The sequence below is a fragment of the Rhinoderma darwinii genome, chromosome 9 (assembly GCF_050947455.1).
Source record: "Rhinoderma darwinii isolate aRhiDar2 chromosome 9, aRhiDar2.hap1, whole genome shotgun sequence".
NCBI lineage: Eukaryota > Metazoa > Chordata > Amphibia > Anura > Rhinodermatidae > Rhinoderma > Rhinoderma darwinii.
In genome coordinates, this window is record NC_134695.1 from 102,959,987 (window position 1) to 102,979,381 (window position 19,395).

The following is a 19,395-nucleotide window of genomic DNA, read 5'->3' on the forward strand; positions in this document are numbered from 1 at the left end:
ACGCCACGGTGGGGGGCATTCATACACTATATGCAGAAAAGTTTGGGGACATATCACTTAATCATTGAATTCAGGTGTTTCATTTAGTCCCATTGCCACAGGTGTGTAAAATCCAGCACCTCGCCATGCAGGCGCATTTGGGATTGACTAGGTCATTCTAAAGAGCTCACTGAATCCGAGCCTGGTTCTGTAATAGGACGCCACCGCTGCAACAAGTTCATTAAACTTCTTCCCTCCTAGATATTTCACGATCACCTGTGAGTGGTATTATTATAAAGTGGAAGTGTTTAGAAACCGCAGCAACTCAGCGATGAAGTCTCAGACCAAGTAAAGCTACAAAGCGGGGTCGCCGAGTGCTGAGGCGCATATTGAATAAATGTCGCCATCGCTCTGCTGACTCAATACCCGCAGAGCTCCAAACCTCCTCTACTGGACACTGGAGCAGTGGTAACGTGTTCTTTGGGGGGATGAATCACGCTTCTCTATCTGGCATTCTGATGGATGGGTCTGGGATTTGTGAATGATCGTAGAACGTTAACTGCCTGACTGCATTGTGCCAACTGTAATGTTTGCTGGCGGAGAGATGATGCTATGGGGATGTTTTTCAGTGGTCGGCCTAGGCAGCTTTGTTCCAGTAAAGGAAAAGCTTAATTCTTCAGGATAGCAAGACAGTTTGGACAATTGTAGCTTCCAACTTTGTGGGAACAGTTTGGGGTTCAGCCTTTTCTGTTCCAGCATGACTGTGCCCCAGTGCACAAAGCAACGTCCATAAAGGCATGGTTGGGGGAATTGGCCACACAGAGTCCCCCCGACCTCAACCCATCCAACACCTTTGGAATGAACAAGCCATGGTAGCACACAACCCACAAAATAATAAACTAAAAATAAACACACAACACAAAATTTTTGGATAATAATGGCCACAATGTTTATTAAGGGTAACCAAATCAAGAATAATTAAAATATATAAATAACCATAAATGAAAATCACCAATAAAAATGCAGCTTTTAACTAATAAAAGACCAGGTCCGTCCAGCGTTAGCTGGGTGACAAAACTCCTCTAATAAACATCGTGACAGGAAGGAAATACACATAATAGGGAGGGTGGGTGGGTGGGCGACGGTCCGTGCTTCCAGACGACTGCTTGACCACGCAGAAACACGGTCATTTATAGTTTGGATTCCCGCCATTTAGGAATTCCAATGGCCAATCAGCTGTCCTTAGGGAAAAATCTGCCTAGAGATAGAAATCTCTGGAACCTGCTCGTACCACCTGTACAGCTTACGTAGGGGACACCAATAAGGTAAGTACCATTCTAATACATATGGAAAAAAGAAGGGAAAGGGGAAGATAAATACATAACACAACACCATATAAAATAACTGTCATTAAAAAAGATTTTTGGGGATCGTGCGACCATGTGTCCCCCAAGCTCATAGCTTTGGGGGCCCCTGATATTAGACGCGCTCGTCCGACACCACCATTCATATACCATTGCAGATGACGATCAATTGAAAAATATCCATCATGACGGACCACCTCTTCAACAAATAGGTGTCAGGTGACAGTTGTGATGATCGTTTGAGTAATATTTTCATACAATCAGTACTTGAATCAGTGGAAATATACCATTTATTTTATTTAATGTGTATGGCTATTTTAACACATTTTTATTTTTTCCTTTAAACTTTGCCAATTAAACGCAATATAATATTAAACATCGTGCTGTACACACTATGTATTATTAGTATGCTATAATATTTAATTAGGGGGATTATAAATTAGAATTGCATGGCACAACACTGTTGGTGATGGAACTATTTTCAGGTGTAACACCACGCGGAAGGTTACTCACACTAGGCGGAGCAACTTTCTCACAGATCTCGAGCACAGAACTCGTATAGCCACGCCCAAATACATGCACCGCCTACATATGCAAATAGTTTATGTCTCGACCAATAACATTATTCTATTACTCCTTGCTCCTCCCCGGAAGTAGATCTGGCGGCGTACTGGGCTAGAGGGGGCGGGGTTGGGCGCACGCCGGTTGTGTGTACGGCGCTGTTGTAGCTGTACTATGGCGGCCCATGGAGGGCCCAGGGTACGGGCTCTGTACTCCTGCGAGCACTGGGAGATTGTTAAACCATCAGTGAGTGAGCTTTCCCGGGAGGTCCGTACAAACATACTGTGCACGGTGAATGGATGCGGTAAAGTGCTCCCCAACCCCCCCGCACTGAACATGCACTTGGTGAAGTCCCATGGAGTGCAGGTGAGATGAATAGGGGAAGTACCAAAATGCAACACCGGAAGGGGGTGCAATAGTAACACGTATAAATTTAACAGTGGTGTTATTGGGGAACATAAAAGATGTTCTAGGGCAAATATAGTTGTTTTTGTTATTCCATGGTTACCACCTTATTACAGTGGAGGCAGCGCTCTAATCAAAAATCATAGACATGCTTGAACTGGTACCATTAGATTTGGGTGGCCTTTCATAATCCAGTATGATTTATCATGGAAAAGCTCTCCTGACATGTCTGTTTTGGCAAATACTGAAATAATAATGCTCAAGCATCTTTTCTTAAAACTACTGTTGTTCCTCGGTTACACCTCCTGGAAATTAAGGCCTAAGTTGACAACTGGGCATCGCTATTTCCCCTTGTCAACATGATGTGTCCCTTAACACTGACACTATTGTTTGCAATGTTAACTCCCAGTTGGCAATGTATTCTTATGTTTCCAGGAGGTTTAACAGAGGAATGATGCAACGCAGAGGTTTAAGAAAAGATGCTCTAATTATTCCATGTGAAATACAAGTTTACTAAAATATACGTATCAGGAGAGCTGACTGTCCTCATTGATATGATCTATTTGATGCCCTAATAAACAAGCTAGTGGGGTGGGGGGGTGGTAATGCACTTTTAGGGGGCAGTTCACACAGGTTGGATACGCTGTGTAAAACTTTACAGCGTATCCGACCGAAAACAGGCAGGGAATTCTGGCCGAAAGGCCGCGCCAAATTGTTGTGCAGATTTTCATCTGGAATCGCTGTTGCAGAAAGAAGAGCAGGGGAGAAAAAAGCGGATCCTTACATTCACTGACATTGCCATAGCACCCGTCCCTCTTGTGTAGCCCGGGCCTCCTGTGATTGGCTGCAGCAATCACATGAGATAAAGCGTCATCCCAGGAGGCCCGGCTAAACTGGGGAACAAGGAGCCGTCGCCATGACATTGCCATGGGGTAAGTATAGACTTTCTTGTTTAATTTAGACAAGAAAGGTTTTTGGTTTTTATTCTTTTCTTGAGATTTGCAATTTTAGTGGCAGAATCGCTTCTCTTTTTTTTTTGCTGCAAAAATTGCAATATTTGCAGTGGCTTTTACCACCCCATTAAATTCAATGTGGAAAAACCCGCAGCTTAAGGCTATGTTCACACGGCGTATTTTGCCGAGTTTTTTGACGCAAAAACCGCGTGGCAAAAACGGCCCGAAAACGCCTCCCATTGATTTCAATGAGAAGCGACATGCCCTATCTTCGGGCGCTTCCGCCTCTGACCTCCCATTGACTTCAATGGGAGGCAGAGAAAGCAGATTTCGCGCTGTTTTATGCCCGCGGCGCTCAATGGCCGCGGGCGAAAATCGGCGTGCAGGGAGAGGAATATCTGCCTCAAACTTCCAAACGGAATTTTGAGGCAGATATTCCTCCTGCAAGATACCACGTGTGAACATAGCCTTAAGAGGCTCTGTCACCACATTATAAGTGGCCTATATTGTACATGATGTGATTGGCGCGGTAATGTAGATTACAGCAGTGTTTTTTTTTTATTTAGAAAAACGATCATTTTTGACGGAGTAATGACCTATTTTAGCTTTATGCTAATGACTTTCTCAATGGACAACTGGGCGTTGTACAGAGGAGTGTATGACGCTGACCAATCAGCGACCAATCAGCGTCATTCACTTCTCTCCATTCATTTACTCTGCAGATAGCGATATAGCTATATTGCTATGTGCAGTCACATAAACACAGTATAACATTACTTCAGTGTCCTGACAATGAATATACATTACCTCCAGCCAGGACGTGATGTGTATTCACAATCCTGACCACTTCTCTGTGATTTACAGCACAGCAGGAGATCGTGCTGTGCTGTAGTCTCACACAGACGCTACAGAAGTGTCAGGATTCTGAATACACATCACGCCCTGGCTGAAGGTAATGTATATTCATTGTCAGGACACTGAAGTAATGTTATACTGTGTTTATGTGACTGCACATAGCAATATAGCTATATCGCTATCTGCAGAGTAAATGAATGGAGAGAAGTGAATGACACTGATTGGTCACTGATTGGTCAGCGTCATACACTCCTCTGTACAACGCCCACTTGGTCATATAGTAAAACACGCCCAGTTGTCCATTAAGAAACTCATTAGCATAAAGCTAAAATAGGTCATAACTCCGTCAAAAATGATTGTTTTTCTAAATAAAAACCACTGCTGTAATCTACATTACCGCGCCGATCACATCATGTACAATATAGGCCACTTATAATGTGGTGACAGAGCCTCTTTAAGCTGCGGATTTTTCCTCAGGGCCCCCTGCCAAAAATAGTTTTGACAGAAAACGGCTACATAAAAGCACTATACTCGCAGGGTCTGTTTACACACGTTTTTTGTAAGGCAAAAACATCTGCCACAAAATTCCTTCAGGAACTGACAGCGTTGTTTGAACTTTTTTTTTGTGTTTTTTCTTAAGCCGTTGAAGCGAATGCAAAAGACGCAGGAAAAAAAGCTCCAAATGGCCAATCCAGGTATTTTCTGCCTCCTATTAATTTCAATTGGAGGTCAGAGGCGGAAACCACGTGAAGACCATCAGCCCCCCACTCGCCGTAAAATGACCATCAGCCCCCCACTCGCCGTAAAATGACCATCAGCCCCCCACTCGCAGTAAAATGACCATCAGCCCCCCACTCACAGTTTCCCCTGGTAGGCAGCGCCACGCAGCCCCCTGGTAGGCAGCGCCACGCAGCCCACAGCCCCCGTGTAGATAGCAAACCCCCCTCCCCCTTCCTGTAGATAGCGCCACTGTAGCTGTGACCAGGGATTCCACTCCAGGAGAAGCTCCCGCTGTCTGTGTCCATTTATGGACAATGACGTCATTGGCTTCTCCTGGAGTGGAATCCCCGGTCACAGCGTCTGTAATGCTGTGGACTTACAGACGGGGATTACGCTGCAGGAGTTTCCCCTGATGTCACTGTCCATATATGGACAGGGACATCATGGAGTGCTCCAGGAGCGGAATTCCCGGCCACACAGGGATTCCCCTCATTCAGGGAGCTACAGTAGCGCTAGTATATAGCAGAGCAGGGAGATGCCTCCCTGCTCTGCTATAGTGCCACCGCCCTCATGCCCGATATCGTCGCTAACAGACGCTATTGCTGCTACAGCGGTAGCAAAGACGACTGCTGAGTCGCCGGGCACTTCTGAAACAAGCAGGGGAAGGGAGCCAGCGCATCTCCCCCTTCCACCTGCTGGAGTGATGCGCCCTGTGCGAAGGCACAAGTCGCACACCCCTAAGGCCGGCCCTAGCCTCAGTGAAGTTAGAGCCACTACCATAGCCTGCTGGGAGAACAGTGTTATTATCCTTCCCTTTGAGCTGTGATGTTTTCCATTACAAGGCCTTGTTCACACAGTGCAGATTTTGCATGTATTTTTAAAGCTAAACCATAATTGGATCCAGGAAAGCAGACCTATAAGGCCTTCCTTTAAATACTAATGTTTAGGTTCCGTTCCTGATTTTTGGCTTAAATACATGCAAAATCTGCAATAATTCTGCGCTGTGTGAACAGGCCTAGCGGCCTGTCAAATCCTGTGCAGTAACGGTGACGGAGGTTTGTGTGGAACAGTGCATGCAATTTCATAAAGGAATCGCTGGAGTCTGTATGAGTAACACCAGCTCATCCCCGTTAAGTAGAAAAAGCGTCTCAGAGGCCTGGTTTTCTGTTAAAGAGGGATTTTCTGGAAGAAAAAAAAACCCATAAGAAATGCCATAAAAGTGTGATCAGTTGGAGTGCTGCAACCAACACCTACTCTGTGTGACCGCACGTGTGCCGACTCTTAGACGCCTGTGGACGTACCACATTTGCGGATGGAAGACTGTTGCAGACCAGTAGAAGATGTAATAAATCTCCTCCACATGTTGCTGAATATTTTCCGCTCGGAATGCTGAGCGTTACATGAGATTTCCTAAACCACAGCATATTGAGGCCCCCTGCACATGGCTGTAGCTATAATCCCAGTCCGTGATTACGACTACGGACAGTCATCCGCATTTGTGGGCCGTGCTCACATTATAAAGTATGGAAGCGCGGTCCCTAAAATGAAAAAAATAGGACATCTCCTAATTTTTATGGAAGCTTTCTACGGGAAGGTGTTAGTCGGCCATAGAAATGAATTAGTCTGTAAATACGGATAAAGTCTACGGTCGTGTGCATGGGGCCTAATTCTGTTCTGGATGTTTCCTGCGGATTATAAACTTTTCCACAGGATTGGTGTCTTTTTGGACCCCTGTATCATGCACAGTCCCAGCGCTGTGACTATCGGGCTTCAGTCCTCATTTCATATTGCAGCATTTATAAAATGTTCTATTAAAAGATACTAAACATATGGCGTCACTTTCAGCATCTGAGTGGTTGTCCCTAGCAACCACTCAGATTCCGGCTTTTTTTCGGGGGAAGGATTGAAAGATCTTTTTTCTTCTCTCCTGCGGCCTTGTATTATACACGGCTTGGATTAATATCTTGCGTGATGTTTGGCACCGTGTCTGATACAATGTAACCTCTCCCCGTTGTCTGCCGCACATGCCGGGAGCCCACACACATTCCACTTGTCCTTCCACACCAGAGCCTCCATAGTCGGGATGTGACATGCTGGAAATCTGTTTTGTGCTTGTCCCAACGTATGCAGTATTGCTTTGTGATGATCACAATTTATAAAACGTCTTTTTAGCCATTTCAATTTTAGATTCATCTGTCCTCATTTCCAAATAGTGGGGCCATTGTTCTTCCTGGTTCATGAATAGAATGCCTGAACTACAGTGAAGACTGACACAGGCCAGTGGGAGAGAGAATGGAGGAAGATGTCGTGCTGCGTAACACTCTAAGTTTTATCACTCGGCGGACGGTGAAAAACTGGATAACAACCCCACTTAGCAGCTACAGAAGCTCCCATGAGGGTTTGTCACCCAGTTTGTTACCCGTATAAGACAGCAAGATAATGCATTCATGTTTTATTGATGCGGGGTCTGACCACCACCCATTACAACAGTCCTATGCCCCCTTTTTTTCTGAGATCGGAACCAGGGGGTTGCCATTACACGCTATAGGAAATATGGCAACGGCCGAGTACTGATCACATAACCCGCGTCCCCCGGTAATCTCACTCCAGTTTTTCATGAGTTGGGGGTTGAACTAATTTCTTCTGATTGGTGGACCATTTAGTGGGTGCAATTGTGAATGTAGATCAGTTTAAAAAAAAAAAAAACACTGACTGGCACCTTTTAGGCCATGATCACACACACGCAGTTTTTGGCTCAGTTTTTTTTCTATCCAAAGTCATGAAGTGAAAGTTATTAGCTGGATCCTGTGTGTCCGAGACTGGCAGGACCAGCTGTCAGCTGAACTGACGGAATTGGCTTTGACAGAACGATACAGCCTCTGTATAACAGGATATATAGAAGCTGTATATTAAAATGTAAAAAAAAAAAAAAATGGTTAACAAAAGTGATTTTAAAAATTGCGTAAACACACTAAATACATTCATTTAATAGAAAATATATAACAACGGTGTAGGTACTTTAGCCCCAAAGTGAACAGAATCTTTTTACTGTCATGACCCAGGAGCGTCTTAAAACACAGGGTAATATAAGATTTGAGAGAACAGATGCAGAAGAAAACACCGACCCCCAGATAGGAACGCGATGCTCTGCCTCCCACAAGCTGGTGTCCGGGAAAGATCTCAGATTATTCACATAACGTATTCGAAGCATTGGCAGCCTGGCACTATTGTTGGCTGCATGTATCAGTGAATCAAACGTACATTGCACATGTTGATCATGTAGAAGAATGATGTGGCGCGAGGAAAGCACCGTGCCCCTTTGGCTCAGTTTGGCTTTTTAGAGTCTGCATGGTTGGCCCGCTAAAGTTAAAGGGGTTGTGTGGTCATGGGGCGGTTTTTCATACTGATGGGTCATCAGTATATGATCGGTGGGGGTCCGACACCCGGACCCTGCACTGATCAGCTGTTCAGGCCACCCTCGGGCATCGAGAGTTATGCGGGGTCGGTGCCGGAAGCAGAAGGCTCCCACCACTGTATAGTGGCCGTGCTGATAGATAGATAGATAGATAGATAGATAGATAGATAGATATATCTATCTATATATCTATCTCTCTCTCTCTCTATGTGTGTGTATATATATTTTTTTATGTAGTCCTCTTTGGCTCTGTTAACAGAAAACCGAGCGCAGATGTTTTTTTTTTGTTTGTTTTTTTTCTTCTTCGTTTTTTTTCCCTATAGCTACGGAATAACACCAAAAACCGAAGTGCCGGTTCTATTTCATGACGGACACCAACAATGCCGGAGGGAACCCATTGACCAGAACGGTTTCAGTCATGGTTTCCGCATGCTTCTCTATTTTGTCCGGCAAAAAAGACAGATTCTGTGACGGAAGCTCCTAACGAAGCCTTTGATGCAGATGTGAACAGAGCCTTATTCATGTGAAATAAGAGGGCTAGGCAATTCATTGTTTTTAAAGAGGAGCTGTTACCTCTCCTGACATGTATTTTATTTATTTTTTTTTAAAGTAATTACTTGTATTCCCCATGAGATAACAACAATTCTGGAGCATCTTAACTTGGAACTCTATGTTGTGTCGTTACTCTTTTATTCCTCCTAGAAATGTATGAATAATATGACAACTGGATGTTACCATTCCTCTTGTCAAATGGTTGTGTCCCTACAGTTTGTCAGCACTGATTGGACAGTGTTGGACTGTTTAGGAACACACCCACCCAGACCGGTGACACCCAGATGCCAATGTATTCATAAATTTCAAGGAGGAATAACAGAGGATCGGCACAATGCAGAGTTCTAGGTAAAGATGCTCCAGAATTGTTGTTTTATGGGGAATAAAATTATTAAAACAGACATTATGTAAAAAAAAAAAAATGTAAACATGGCAGCTTCTCTTGGGTCCTTACATCTCCCCTCACCCTCTGTGAAATGCTGGGACACCTGTACATTGCACACAGGATTAAAAAAAAAAAAGGGGGTTCCAATGTTCGGACCTGAGGATGTTGTGCGTGTATTTTTTCTAAAATCTATTAATTGTGAAGCCCTGTTCACACCTGCATTCTGTTGTTCTGCTTCAGAGGAGCAGAAGGAGGGAATAACTGGAAGCGTTGGTTCCGTTGCATCACCGACCCCACCGGCTGACCTAACCCATTGACTTTAATGGCTTCCGCCAGGGTGTCCGTGGTGTTACTGGAGACGATAGTGCAGCATGCTGTGCTATTGCTTCTGGCCATATCTGCGATGGAGGCCCCTAACAATGCAGATGTGAACAGGCCCCCATCCTACATGAATACCAGGGCTACATAAAAAAGAAAACTAATCCGTTGATGTTTCTGGGGCATAACATTCATTCAAATTAATAGGTGACCATATTATTAATAGCTGGGCCAAGCCCACCAGAGCGGGAGCGAAACTGATCCTACGCCCACGTACCCTTTTTTGCTGTTGTATTTAAGCATTTATTAAATAAATTACTTGTCATAAAGTTAGAATTTTCTAAGGAGGGCCCAATGTTTTGTATCCATTATGTCGCTTTTTCGGGTGTTAACCCGTTAGTGACCGCCAATACGCCTTTTAACGGCGGCCACTAACGGGCTTTATTCTGATGCATATGCCTTTTTATGGCACTGCATCAGGATAAAGTAAACAGAGTGTCTGTGTCTCCAATGGCAGCCGGGGGCCTAATAAAGGCCCCCAGGTCTGCCTGGAGCGAATGCCTGCTAGATCATGCCGGAGGCATGACCTAGCAGATGCCTGTCCGTTTTAAACGGACAGGCAGTAATACACTGCAATACAGAAGTATTGCAGTGTATTACAATAGCGATCAGAGAATCGCATATTATAGTCCCCTAGTGGGACTAGTAAAAAAGTAAAAAAAAAGTTTTTAATAAAGTTAATAAGAAAAAAAATGAAAAACCCAGCTTTTCCCCTTACAAACTGCTTTACTATTAAAAAAAACAAAATAACGTTAAAAAGTTACGCATATTTGGTATCGCCGCGTCCGTAACGACCCCGACTATAAATCTATTACATTATTTAACCCGCACGGTGAACACCGTAAAAAATGTAATAAAAATCTATGGAAAAATTGCTGTTTTCTGTGAATCCTGACTTTAAAAAAAATGTGATAAAAAGTGATCAAAAAGTCGCATCTACTCAAAAATGGTACCAATAAAAACTACAAGTCGTCCCGCAAAAAGAAAGCCCTCATACAACCGCATCGGCGAAAAAATAAAAACATTACGGCTCTTCAAATATGGAGACACAAAAACAAATAATTTTGAAAAAAAAGCGTTTTTACTGTGTAAAAGTAGTAAAACATACAAAAACTATACAAATTTGGTATCGTTGCAATCATAACAACCCGCTGAATAAAGTTTTTGTGTTATTTATACCACACGGTTAAACGGCGTAGATTTAAGATGCGAAAAAGTGCGAAATTTCAGGTTTTTTTCTATTCCCCCCCCCCCCAAAAAAAAGTTAATAAAAGTTAATCAATAAATAATATGTACCTCAAAATGGTGCTATTAAAAAATACAACTTGTCCTGCAAAAAACAAGACCTTCTACAGCTATGTCGACGCAAAAATAAAAAGGTTATAGCTCTTGGAAGGCGACGATGGAAAAACGTAAAAAATGGCTTGGTCATTAAGGTCTAAAATAGGCTGGTCATTAAGGGGTTAAGTATCAGAAATAATCACTAATTATGTGCAGGTAAACGTTTCTTCAATGATGTAATAAACATGACGTTCTACTTTTGTTTTTTTGCCGATTTTTAGCTCGTAGACTGTAGACATCTGACTCTTCATCATCTATGAAGCTTTTAGAAGTCCCCCCATGTCTATCCGTGGAGCAGATGTATTGTGTAGCCCTCAGAGCTATTCCTGTTTACTATTTAAGAAGGCTAAAATTTACACACTGCCGTCATTTTGTCCCTTTCGAGCCGCTTCATGAATTTTCCAGCAGACCCTGTCGGCCTCTGCTCAATCTGTCAGTTGACTCTTTTATGATATTTATATTTATGTAGCGCCATCAACTTCCGTATTTTCCTCCACAGGATGGAATAACTAATCCGACATTACGGAAAGATTTAAAAGCTTCACAAAAACTGTACTGCTGTCCAATAGAAGGATGCCCTCGAGGAACCAACCGGCCCTTCTCCCAGTTCTCACGTGTAAAGCAGGTGCGTGTCCTCGGATTCTCAGTCATCAGAGCGCGCACCCCTCACTTCCCCTGTAGTCTCGCCACATAGATACTCCAGCCTTCCTTTCTCCAGTACTCCCCTCTGCTTACACTTGCAGATTGCGCCCTCTGCTGGCGGGGTCTACATCAAACATTGCTCATTATGCAGTTCCTTCTCTGTAAGGGTATGTGCACACACACTAATTACGTCCGTAATTGACGGACGTATTTCGGCAGCAAGTAGTGGACCGAACACAGTGCAGGGAGCCGGGCTCCTAGCATCATACTTATGTACGACGCTAGGAGTCCCTGCCTCTCCGTGGAACTACTGTCCCGTACTGAAAACATGATTACAGTACGGGACAGCTGTCCTGCAGCGAGGCAGGGACTCCTAGCGTCGTACATAACTATGATGGTAGGAGCCCGGCTCCCTGCACTGAGTTCGGTCCACTACTTGCTGCCGAAATACGTCCGTCAACTACGGACGTAATTAGTGTGTGTGCACATACCCTAAGGGTATGTTCAGACTGATTTTCACCCAATTTTTATGCATCAAGCGTTTTTTGATGTGTTTTTTTTTTTACGGATGTTTTTGGAGCTGTTGTCTTTCTATTGAGACAATGAAAAACGGCTCCAAAAACGCCTCAAGAAGTGACATGCACTTTTTTTTTACGGGGTGTTTTCTGCCCCCATATTGTCAGCCGTTTTTCGGGGTGTTTACGGCCCAAAAGAACGACTGAAAATAGGCCGTGTGAACATACCCTTATAAGTAATAGATGTGATACTCTGCAGGTTTTGTTTTTAGATGTATCTTGTTTTTTAACCACTTCCTTGCATGTTGCAGCACTTCATGAAAATGCACGCTGAAAAGAAGCACAAATGTGACAAGTGCGGAAATTCATATGGCACCGAGTGGGACTTAAAGCGCCATATTGGGTACTGCGGAAAGACGTTTAGTTGCACTTGTGGGTGTCCTTACACCAGCAGAACAGCCCTGTTATCACATACCCACAGGATGGGCCATGAGATTCCTATTGAACACAGGTGAAAGATTTATACATCTTATGCAAGACATTAGAAACTTAACTGAAGGCTGGGATTAAAAAAAAATGAACCTGTTAATGTAACAGGTGACCAAATAATGGATTTAAAGGGAACCTGTCACCAGCATTTCACCTATTAAACCAGCAATACCTGGTGGTAGTGGGTGAAAAATCACTTTTATATAACCTATAATTATCTTCTAAGACGGCTCGGTACCTTTTAGTATTCCGTTTGTGTTCCTGCGCCGTATGCTAATGAGGATGAGTCATAGATTCATTCCTCAAGCCTTTCAGTTAACCCCGCCTCCATACTTTTGATTGACAGCTCCTCGCCTCCCCCCAGCACACACAAAATCCTGTGCTTGCAAATCGTTGTTCTGGTGCGTGCGCAGTAACTAGAGTTGACGCCCAAACGAAGCAGGGAAGGGTGGCGAACCATACATGGTGGGCACATGCGCACTATCTAAGACTAGATTTAGTCATTCAGGGCAGGCCGGTTTTCGGCGGGGGCAGGGATAAGAAGAGGAACAAACTAGACGGATTATTACCGTAAAATGTTTGCGGCCCGTTGCTTACGGTCAGAGGTGGAGTTTAGGAGAGGGGAGAACGGCAATAAACTCTTGACAGCAGCGGCCAGCGAGGGGTGAGTAGAGTTCAATAGGTGAAATGCTGGTGACAGGTTCCCTTTGAGGGCTGCAATGCTCATTCAAGGAAGTGCCCATACCCCTTTGGCACAGGTAGCAGAATAGTAAAGAAATGTTGGCAGATGAAAATCTGAGTATTAAAGCCACTTCGTCCTGATAATCAGTGGGGATCACAACCCACAAAAATGTGTGTTTTGTTTTTTTCATTCTTTTTAACCCCTTCCCCCTGCTGGCATTCTGGGCCCTAATGTCCAAGCCATTTTTTAGATTTTTCCATTGTCACATTCGAAGAGCTGTAACTTTTTTATTTTTGCGTCGGCATAGCTGTATAAGGTCTTGTTTTTTGCGGGACGACTTGCAGTTTTTATTGGTACCATTTGAGAGTAGATGCGACTTTTTGATCACTTTTTATCACATTTTTTTTAAGTCAGGATTAACAGAAAACAGCAATTTTTCCATTGTTTTTTATTTTATTTTTTACGGCGTTCACAGTGCGGGTTAAATAATGTAACAGCTTTATAGCCGGGGTCGTTACGGACGCGGCGATACCAAATATGTGTAACTTTTTTGCTTTATTGTAGTTTTTTTTTAATAGTAAAGCATTTTGTAAGGGGAAAAGCTGGGTTTTTCATTTTTTTTTTCACTTTTTTTTTTTTTTATTAACTTTATTAAACTTTTTTTACTTTTTTACTAGTCCCACTAGGGGACTTCCCTATCCTCCGATCGCTATTATAATACACTGCAATACTTTTGTATTGCAGTGTATTACTGCCTGTCCGTTTAAAACGGACAGGCATCTGCTAGGTCATGCCTGCGGCATGATCTAGCAGGCATTCGCTGCAGGCAGACCTGGGGGTCTTTATTAGACCCCCGGCTGCCATAGAAGACACAGACACTCGGCGATTTTATCGCCGGGTGTCAGTGAGATGAGAGGGAGCTCCCTCCCTCTCTCCAAAACCATTCAGATGCGGTGCTCGCTATTGTGCACCGCATCTGAAGGGTTAAACAGGTGAGATCGATACTAATATCGATCTCACCCGGCAGAGCAGGGACGCCCCCAGCCCTCAGCTGCTTCTGGCAGCTGAGAGCAGGGAGATTTCACGGCTCCCTGCTCTGTTTACTTTATTCTAATGCAGCGACGTAGTTTGGCGGCGCTCTAGAATAAAGCCCACTAATGACCGCCGTAAAAAGACGTATCGGCGGTCATTAAGGGGTTAACCATGACAAGGGAGAGTGCACTTGTTATTTTGGGGAAGATTTGCTTGAAGTTTCACGCTATTGGTGAAATCATTTTGGGGTTTGTTCTGCATTCGTGAAGCCTGATGACGCACAGATGCAGTCCAATGGACTGCAATGGATCGTTGTTTTTTTCAGCCTGCAAAACCACTAATGTCGAGTGCATGAGGCCAAAGGGAGGGATGAATTATTTGGCCTTGTTGTTGTAGAAATAGGGATGGGAACAGCACCACCGTCACTTTAAATGGGGATGTAAGAATGCAACAGACCCGCGCCAATCCACTCGGATTCACAGGAAGAAGAAACAATGTCCGCATTCCAAAAAAGCAAATGTTGTTGTTGTCCCATAGAACAGACACCAGCAATGTTTTGGCTGTAAGTGAAATTTTTTATTTTATTTTAAATGAAACACAATTTTTATTGAGAGAAAAATATAGATATCGCATACATTTTTACATACAAACTGATTGCAGGTCATTCCCCACTGACTTTCATAATAAACCATGCATTACCAGAATGCCTTGGTGTCCCCCAATGGGCAGTTTGTGTAGTAATGACATGTTAATAACTATACTGATAAGTTAAAGGGGTTGTATAGGGTTAACAAAAAAAATATGGCTGCTTTGTTTCACAATACAGTATCTCATGGTAGGGTCTGGTATTGCAGCTTCGCTTCATTCACTTCAGTGGAGCTGAACTGCAATACCAGACACAACCTGTGAGCAAATGTGGCACTATTTTTGGAAGAAAGCTGCCATGTTCTTCTAACCCTGTGCAACACCTTTAAGTCTGCTATACACATATGATTATTGCTGGGGAAAAAAAGACCTTTTTAACCCTGAATAAAGCTGTTTATACACATTAGATTATATCAGTAGTCATTCTGGACAAGTTATTGAGGTTTCCCATGCTGATTGAGATGGGCACAAGCATATGATCTGCTAGTCTGAGGGGGGGTAGTACACAGGGCAGTGGGGTGTCCAAATGGGGTGGGGGTCTCTTTTAGGTCATAGAAGTAATGCATATAATTGATTTTTGTTGAGTAACATGATGTGTGATTTGCTTGCAGAGATCCACCTGTAAAGAAACGAAAACTTGAAGCTTCAAAGCAAAATCGGAAAACTGTGATGGAAGAGCAGCCTGCCGTGTCTGCAGCAACCGCATATGCTGGCCACCAGGTGGCAGACATAAAGGCATTTAGTACAAATGAGTCCTACATGAGCTCCTATGTTACGGACATCCCTTCCTTGCAATCAAACCAAGCGCACAAACTCCTGTTACCAAAACCCAAACTGGCATTAATCAAGTTACCGGTGATGCAACTCGCCCATCTGCCTGTCCTAGTTTCATCGGCAGAATGCTGTATGAAGCCCATGGTTGTGGCAGTCAGTAATCGAGGGTCCGTAATGAGTACATTACAAATAGTACCTCAGTATAATGGGACTGTTTTTTCTAGCGTAGATACGGAGGCCATCTTATCTAGTAGTCCAGTAGGTTCTGTAAATACATATGTGCAGGTCAACATGGAGGCATCGCAGCCCCCTCTCTCTAACGCAGCGACTACTAAAACCACGTCTGACGTCCAGACGGACTTGTCGTTCTTCTCGCCCAATATATTGCCAAATAACTCTTGGACGTCGACCGAATCTTGCGTGTCGTCTTTTTCTCAAACAGACTTATCATTCAGTGCCCAAATGTCCCTACCTATTAGTGTTGAAACTCAGACACTTCAAGAAACTGCTGCTTTTCCCACCAAATCCTTTTCGGAGGCGTCTGTCCATTCTGGAGGCGCTTATGGCGTTTCTCGGGAAACTCAAACCAACACTATCTCTATGCCCAGAGACGACCCGGCGGACCAGTCGGTCATGTGTGATAATCTCTTCACTAGCGCGAGTTCTCTTTACACTGTATCTACACAAACCAGTCAGGCAGGCCATAGTTACATTCCTGGATCCTTGGGTCAAAGTCTTTTGGAAACCAATAACCTCAAAGGCATAAGGGAAGAGGAGATTAAGCAGACCTCTTACATCAATTTTAACACTCAAAATGGGACATTCCCACCACAAAACATGACCGATAACCAAACCCAGACCATGGAACTTTTGAGTGATCTTGAAAAGATTCTATCGGACAACATATCTGGCCCGTCCATGTCTGGTGGAGACACTATATCTTCCAATTGTAACCAAAACCCAAGCATAGATTTTGACATAGATGAGTTCTTTTCTGCCTCCAACATCCAGACCCAAACAGAGGGGAGCGTGCTGGGCAACCTTAATTCTGAATATTTAGATATCGAGACGCAAACTGACTTCTTGTTTTCCGAAGATTCGACCCAATCCTTCACCAACAAAGGAAACGCCAACATTCTCGGCATGGAAATGTTTGATACACAAACACAAACTGATCTTAACTTTTTTCTAGACAATAATTCACACTTGCGTCTCGGGAACATCCTGAAGCAGTCTAGTTTCTCGATCAGCACAGACTCCTCAGATGCCGAGTGTCACTCCGATAGTGCGTCAACCAGCAAAACACTACAGTGCTCTACCCTGGAGAGTCACGTACAACAGAACTGCGCCGAAACGCAGACGACGGACCGTTCCTTTGATACTCTTGGAAGTCTATTCTTGACTAGTAACGAAACCCAGACAGCAATGGATGATTTTCTCCTGGCTGACCTGGCATGGAATACAATGGTATCCCAGTTCAGCTCAGTGGAAACCCAGACTTGTGAGGAGTGGTTCTCTTTGTTCTCCGAAAAATCTGACCACTGAACACTTCACCTCTGAACTAATCACGCCGATAGCAGTGAATGACCACCACCCCTTCGCCTCCTATTTATTGGTTTGTCCCTGCATGTCTTAATGTAGCCTGCAAGAACAAACCATTCTCTCTGCCCTGCAATGTTGCGGCTGCTGTGTGACGCACAAACTACTAGAGCCTGATGAGTGATGCGCTATTTTAAAGTGATTCTGAAATGCATGTGTAATTGGACATCGTACTTGCAGACAGTCGGTCTACTTTGTATATTGGCTATGACACGTTTGAGAAGCACTTTATTTGGTTTCCATTGTAAGTTATTTATTCTGTGATGATAAATATTGGACAGCAAAATGTCTATTCTTTCTGTCTTTACAACTCCGTCTCGAAATTGTGTTTTTGCTATATCGCGAAATACACCAAGTGCAGGTATTGCGTTGTCACTTTGCAGCAAGTTCTTCACCAGTGCTGGTTTGCTCCACATTTTGATGGTTTTAAATTTAAGCCCTTGTCTGAATCCTACAAGACTTCTCCAGGGCTGGCCATGCAGTCTACTCAGTTGTTGCTTTGCACTGAATAATTTCAATAAATCCAAGTTGTCTATGCCTGCCTTACCAGTCCAGCCACTTGGGGTGCTGCCTTTAGGGTTAATGCAGCCTACATCCATACTCTGGTGCTCCGAGCCAAATAATAAATGTGCTGATTAAGCACTATTGTTCTACACAATAGAAACTTTAAGGTACATAAAGGGGTTGTCTTGTTTAGAAATCCCTTAGGGGATTTTGAGTTAAAGGGAATGTGTCGCTAGAATTTTTTTTTTTTTTTTTTAGTTAAACAATTCTTATTTGAGTGATTTACACATTTTTTTTTTTTTTTTTTTTTCACAAGTCAGGAAATATTATAAATTAGATTCTAATTTATAACATTTCCATGTGCTGGGCACTAGAGGGAGCAGTTCCCAAAATGGCAGCATGGTCAATGTGGTAAAGCAACCTCATTGATTTATGGTGCAAATTTGGGGTGGACACACTCTCTCTAGTGTCCTCACACAATCCCCCCCTCCCTTCTGGCTAGTGCCAGAGCAGAGGAAGGGGTTTGAATGTATACAAACCTACACTGTGTGCCGCCATTTTCTGAGCGACTTCACAATGCTAGGAGGATTAGATACGGGGCTCCGCAGACAGTATCACACGAACATACACGCACATAATACACAAATCACATACACAAACATAAATTACCTGCTCCTGCCGCCGCCTCCGCTGGTCTACGCTCCTCTTCCTTGCGCCTTCGCTTCGTTGAACATATGGCCGAAAGCCGCGGTCGGAAGTCGTCATCTTACTGTCCGGCAGCAGCTTCCGGTCCACATGAAAATGGCGCCGGATATCGCTCTACAAACAAGCTTCGTTTTAATCTGTGTGGGAGCGGCGCATGCGCCATTCCCAAAAAGACAGCACACACTTCTGAGAATGGAACGGCTCTATGGGGATGTATGTGCCGTGTAGCATCTCTGTATGTGTCGTTAATCGACATACAGAGATGAAAAAAAAAATGGCAGCCTCCATAGAGAAGTAAAAGTAAGAACACAGTAAAAAGTAGAACATGAGAACACAAATAAATAAAATTTATGTAAGGCCTCATGCACACGACCGTAGCCATGTGCACGCCCGTAATTTTCGGGTCGGCCGGTAGCGGACTGTCAGCCGCGAGCCGCCTGCAATAGTGTGCCATTATTTTCAATGAGCCAGGACAGCAGAACACAGCCGTAATAAGACATGCCCGTTCTTTCTGCCGTGCGGGCTCCCGGGCCATGCAAGAACCGTAAAAACTACAGTCGTGTGCATGGCCCCACAGAAATGACTGGGCCGCAATTCTCCCGTGGATTTTCGGGAGAATTGCGGCCGCAAAAGCGCGTTCGTGTGCATGGGGCCTTAATATATTAAAAGCAATATAATAATTTTAAAAAATCATAACGCCTTCCCTTTAAGTCTATTTACCATACTATGTCTGAGGCTCATTTTGCGAACCTGCCGTGACAGGAGGCTCAACTCGTCTTGTGGCAGGTGAGTGAACACCGTTTTAAAATGTGCACTAAAAACCTCTGATTTATGTTACTTTAAATCTATCGGTAATGCCATTTGGAATAATTGAGAACATTCAATGTTTGCATATATCTT

At 43.8% G+C, this 19,395-nt stretch overlaps 1 protein-coding gene across 2 annotated transcripts; it reads left to right on the forward strand.

The window, feature by feature from the left end:
- The first annotated feature begins 1,358 nt into the window (after positions 1-1,358).
- Positions 1,359-17,572, forward strand: ATMIN (ATM interactor). Of its 2 annotated transcripts, none has more exons than XM_075838677.1 (4): positions 1,359-1,562; positions 11,408-11,533; positions 12,377-12,576; positions 15,525-17,572. In XM_075838677.1, the coding sequence occupies exons 3-4, from the start codon at positions 12,383-12,385 to the stop codon at positions 17,230-17,232; spliced, it is 1,902 nt and encodes a 633-aa protein (XP_075694792.1). In that variant the 5' UTR covers positions 1,359-1,562; positions 11,408-11,533; positions 12,377-12,382; the 3' UTR covers positions 17,233-17,572. The 2 variants fall into 2 exon arrangements, with proteins under 2 accessions (XP_075694792.1, XP_075694791.1); XM_075838676.1 differs by lacking the exon at positions 1,359-1,562 and adding an exon at positions 2,028-2,270.
- The last annotated feature ends 1,823 nt before the right edge of the window (positions 17,573-19,395 follow it).

Coding starts and splice junctions, on each gene's coding strand:
- ATMIN (XM_075838676.1), top strand. CDS start 2,079: ATGGCGGCCCATGGAGGGCCCAGGGTACGGGCTCTGTACTCCTGCGAG. Junction 11,534..12,376: donor AGTTCTCACGTGTAAAGCAG/GTGCGTGTCCTC, acceptor TGCATGTTGCAG/CACTTCATGAAAATGCACGC. Junction 12,577..15,524: donor GAGATTCCTATTGAACACAG/GTGAAAGATTTA, acceptor ATTTGCTTGCAG/AGATCCACCTGTAAAGAAAC.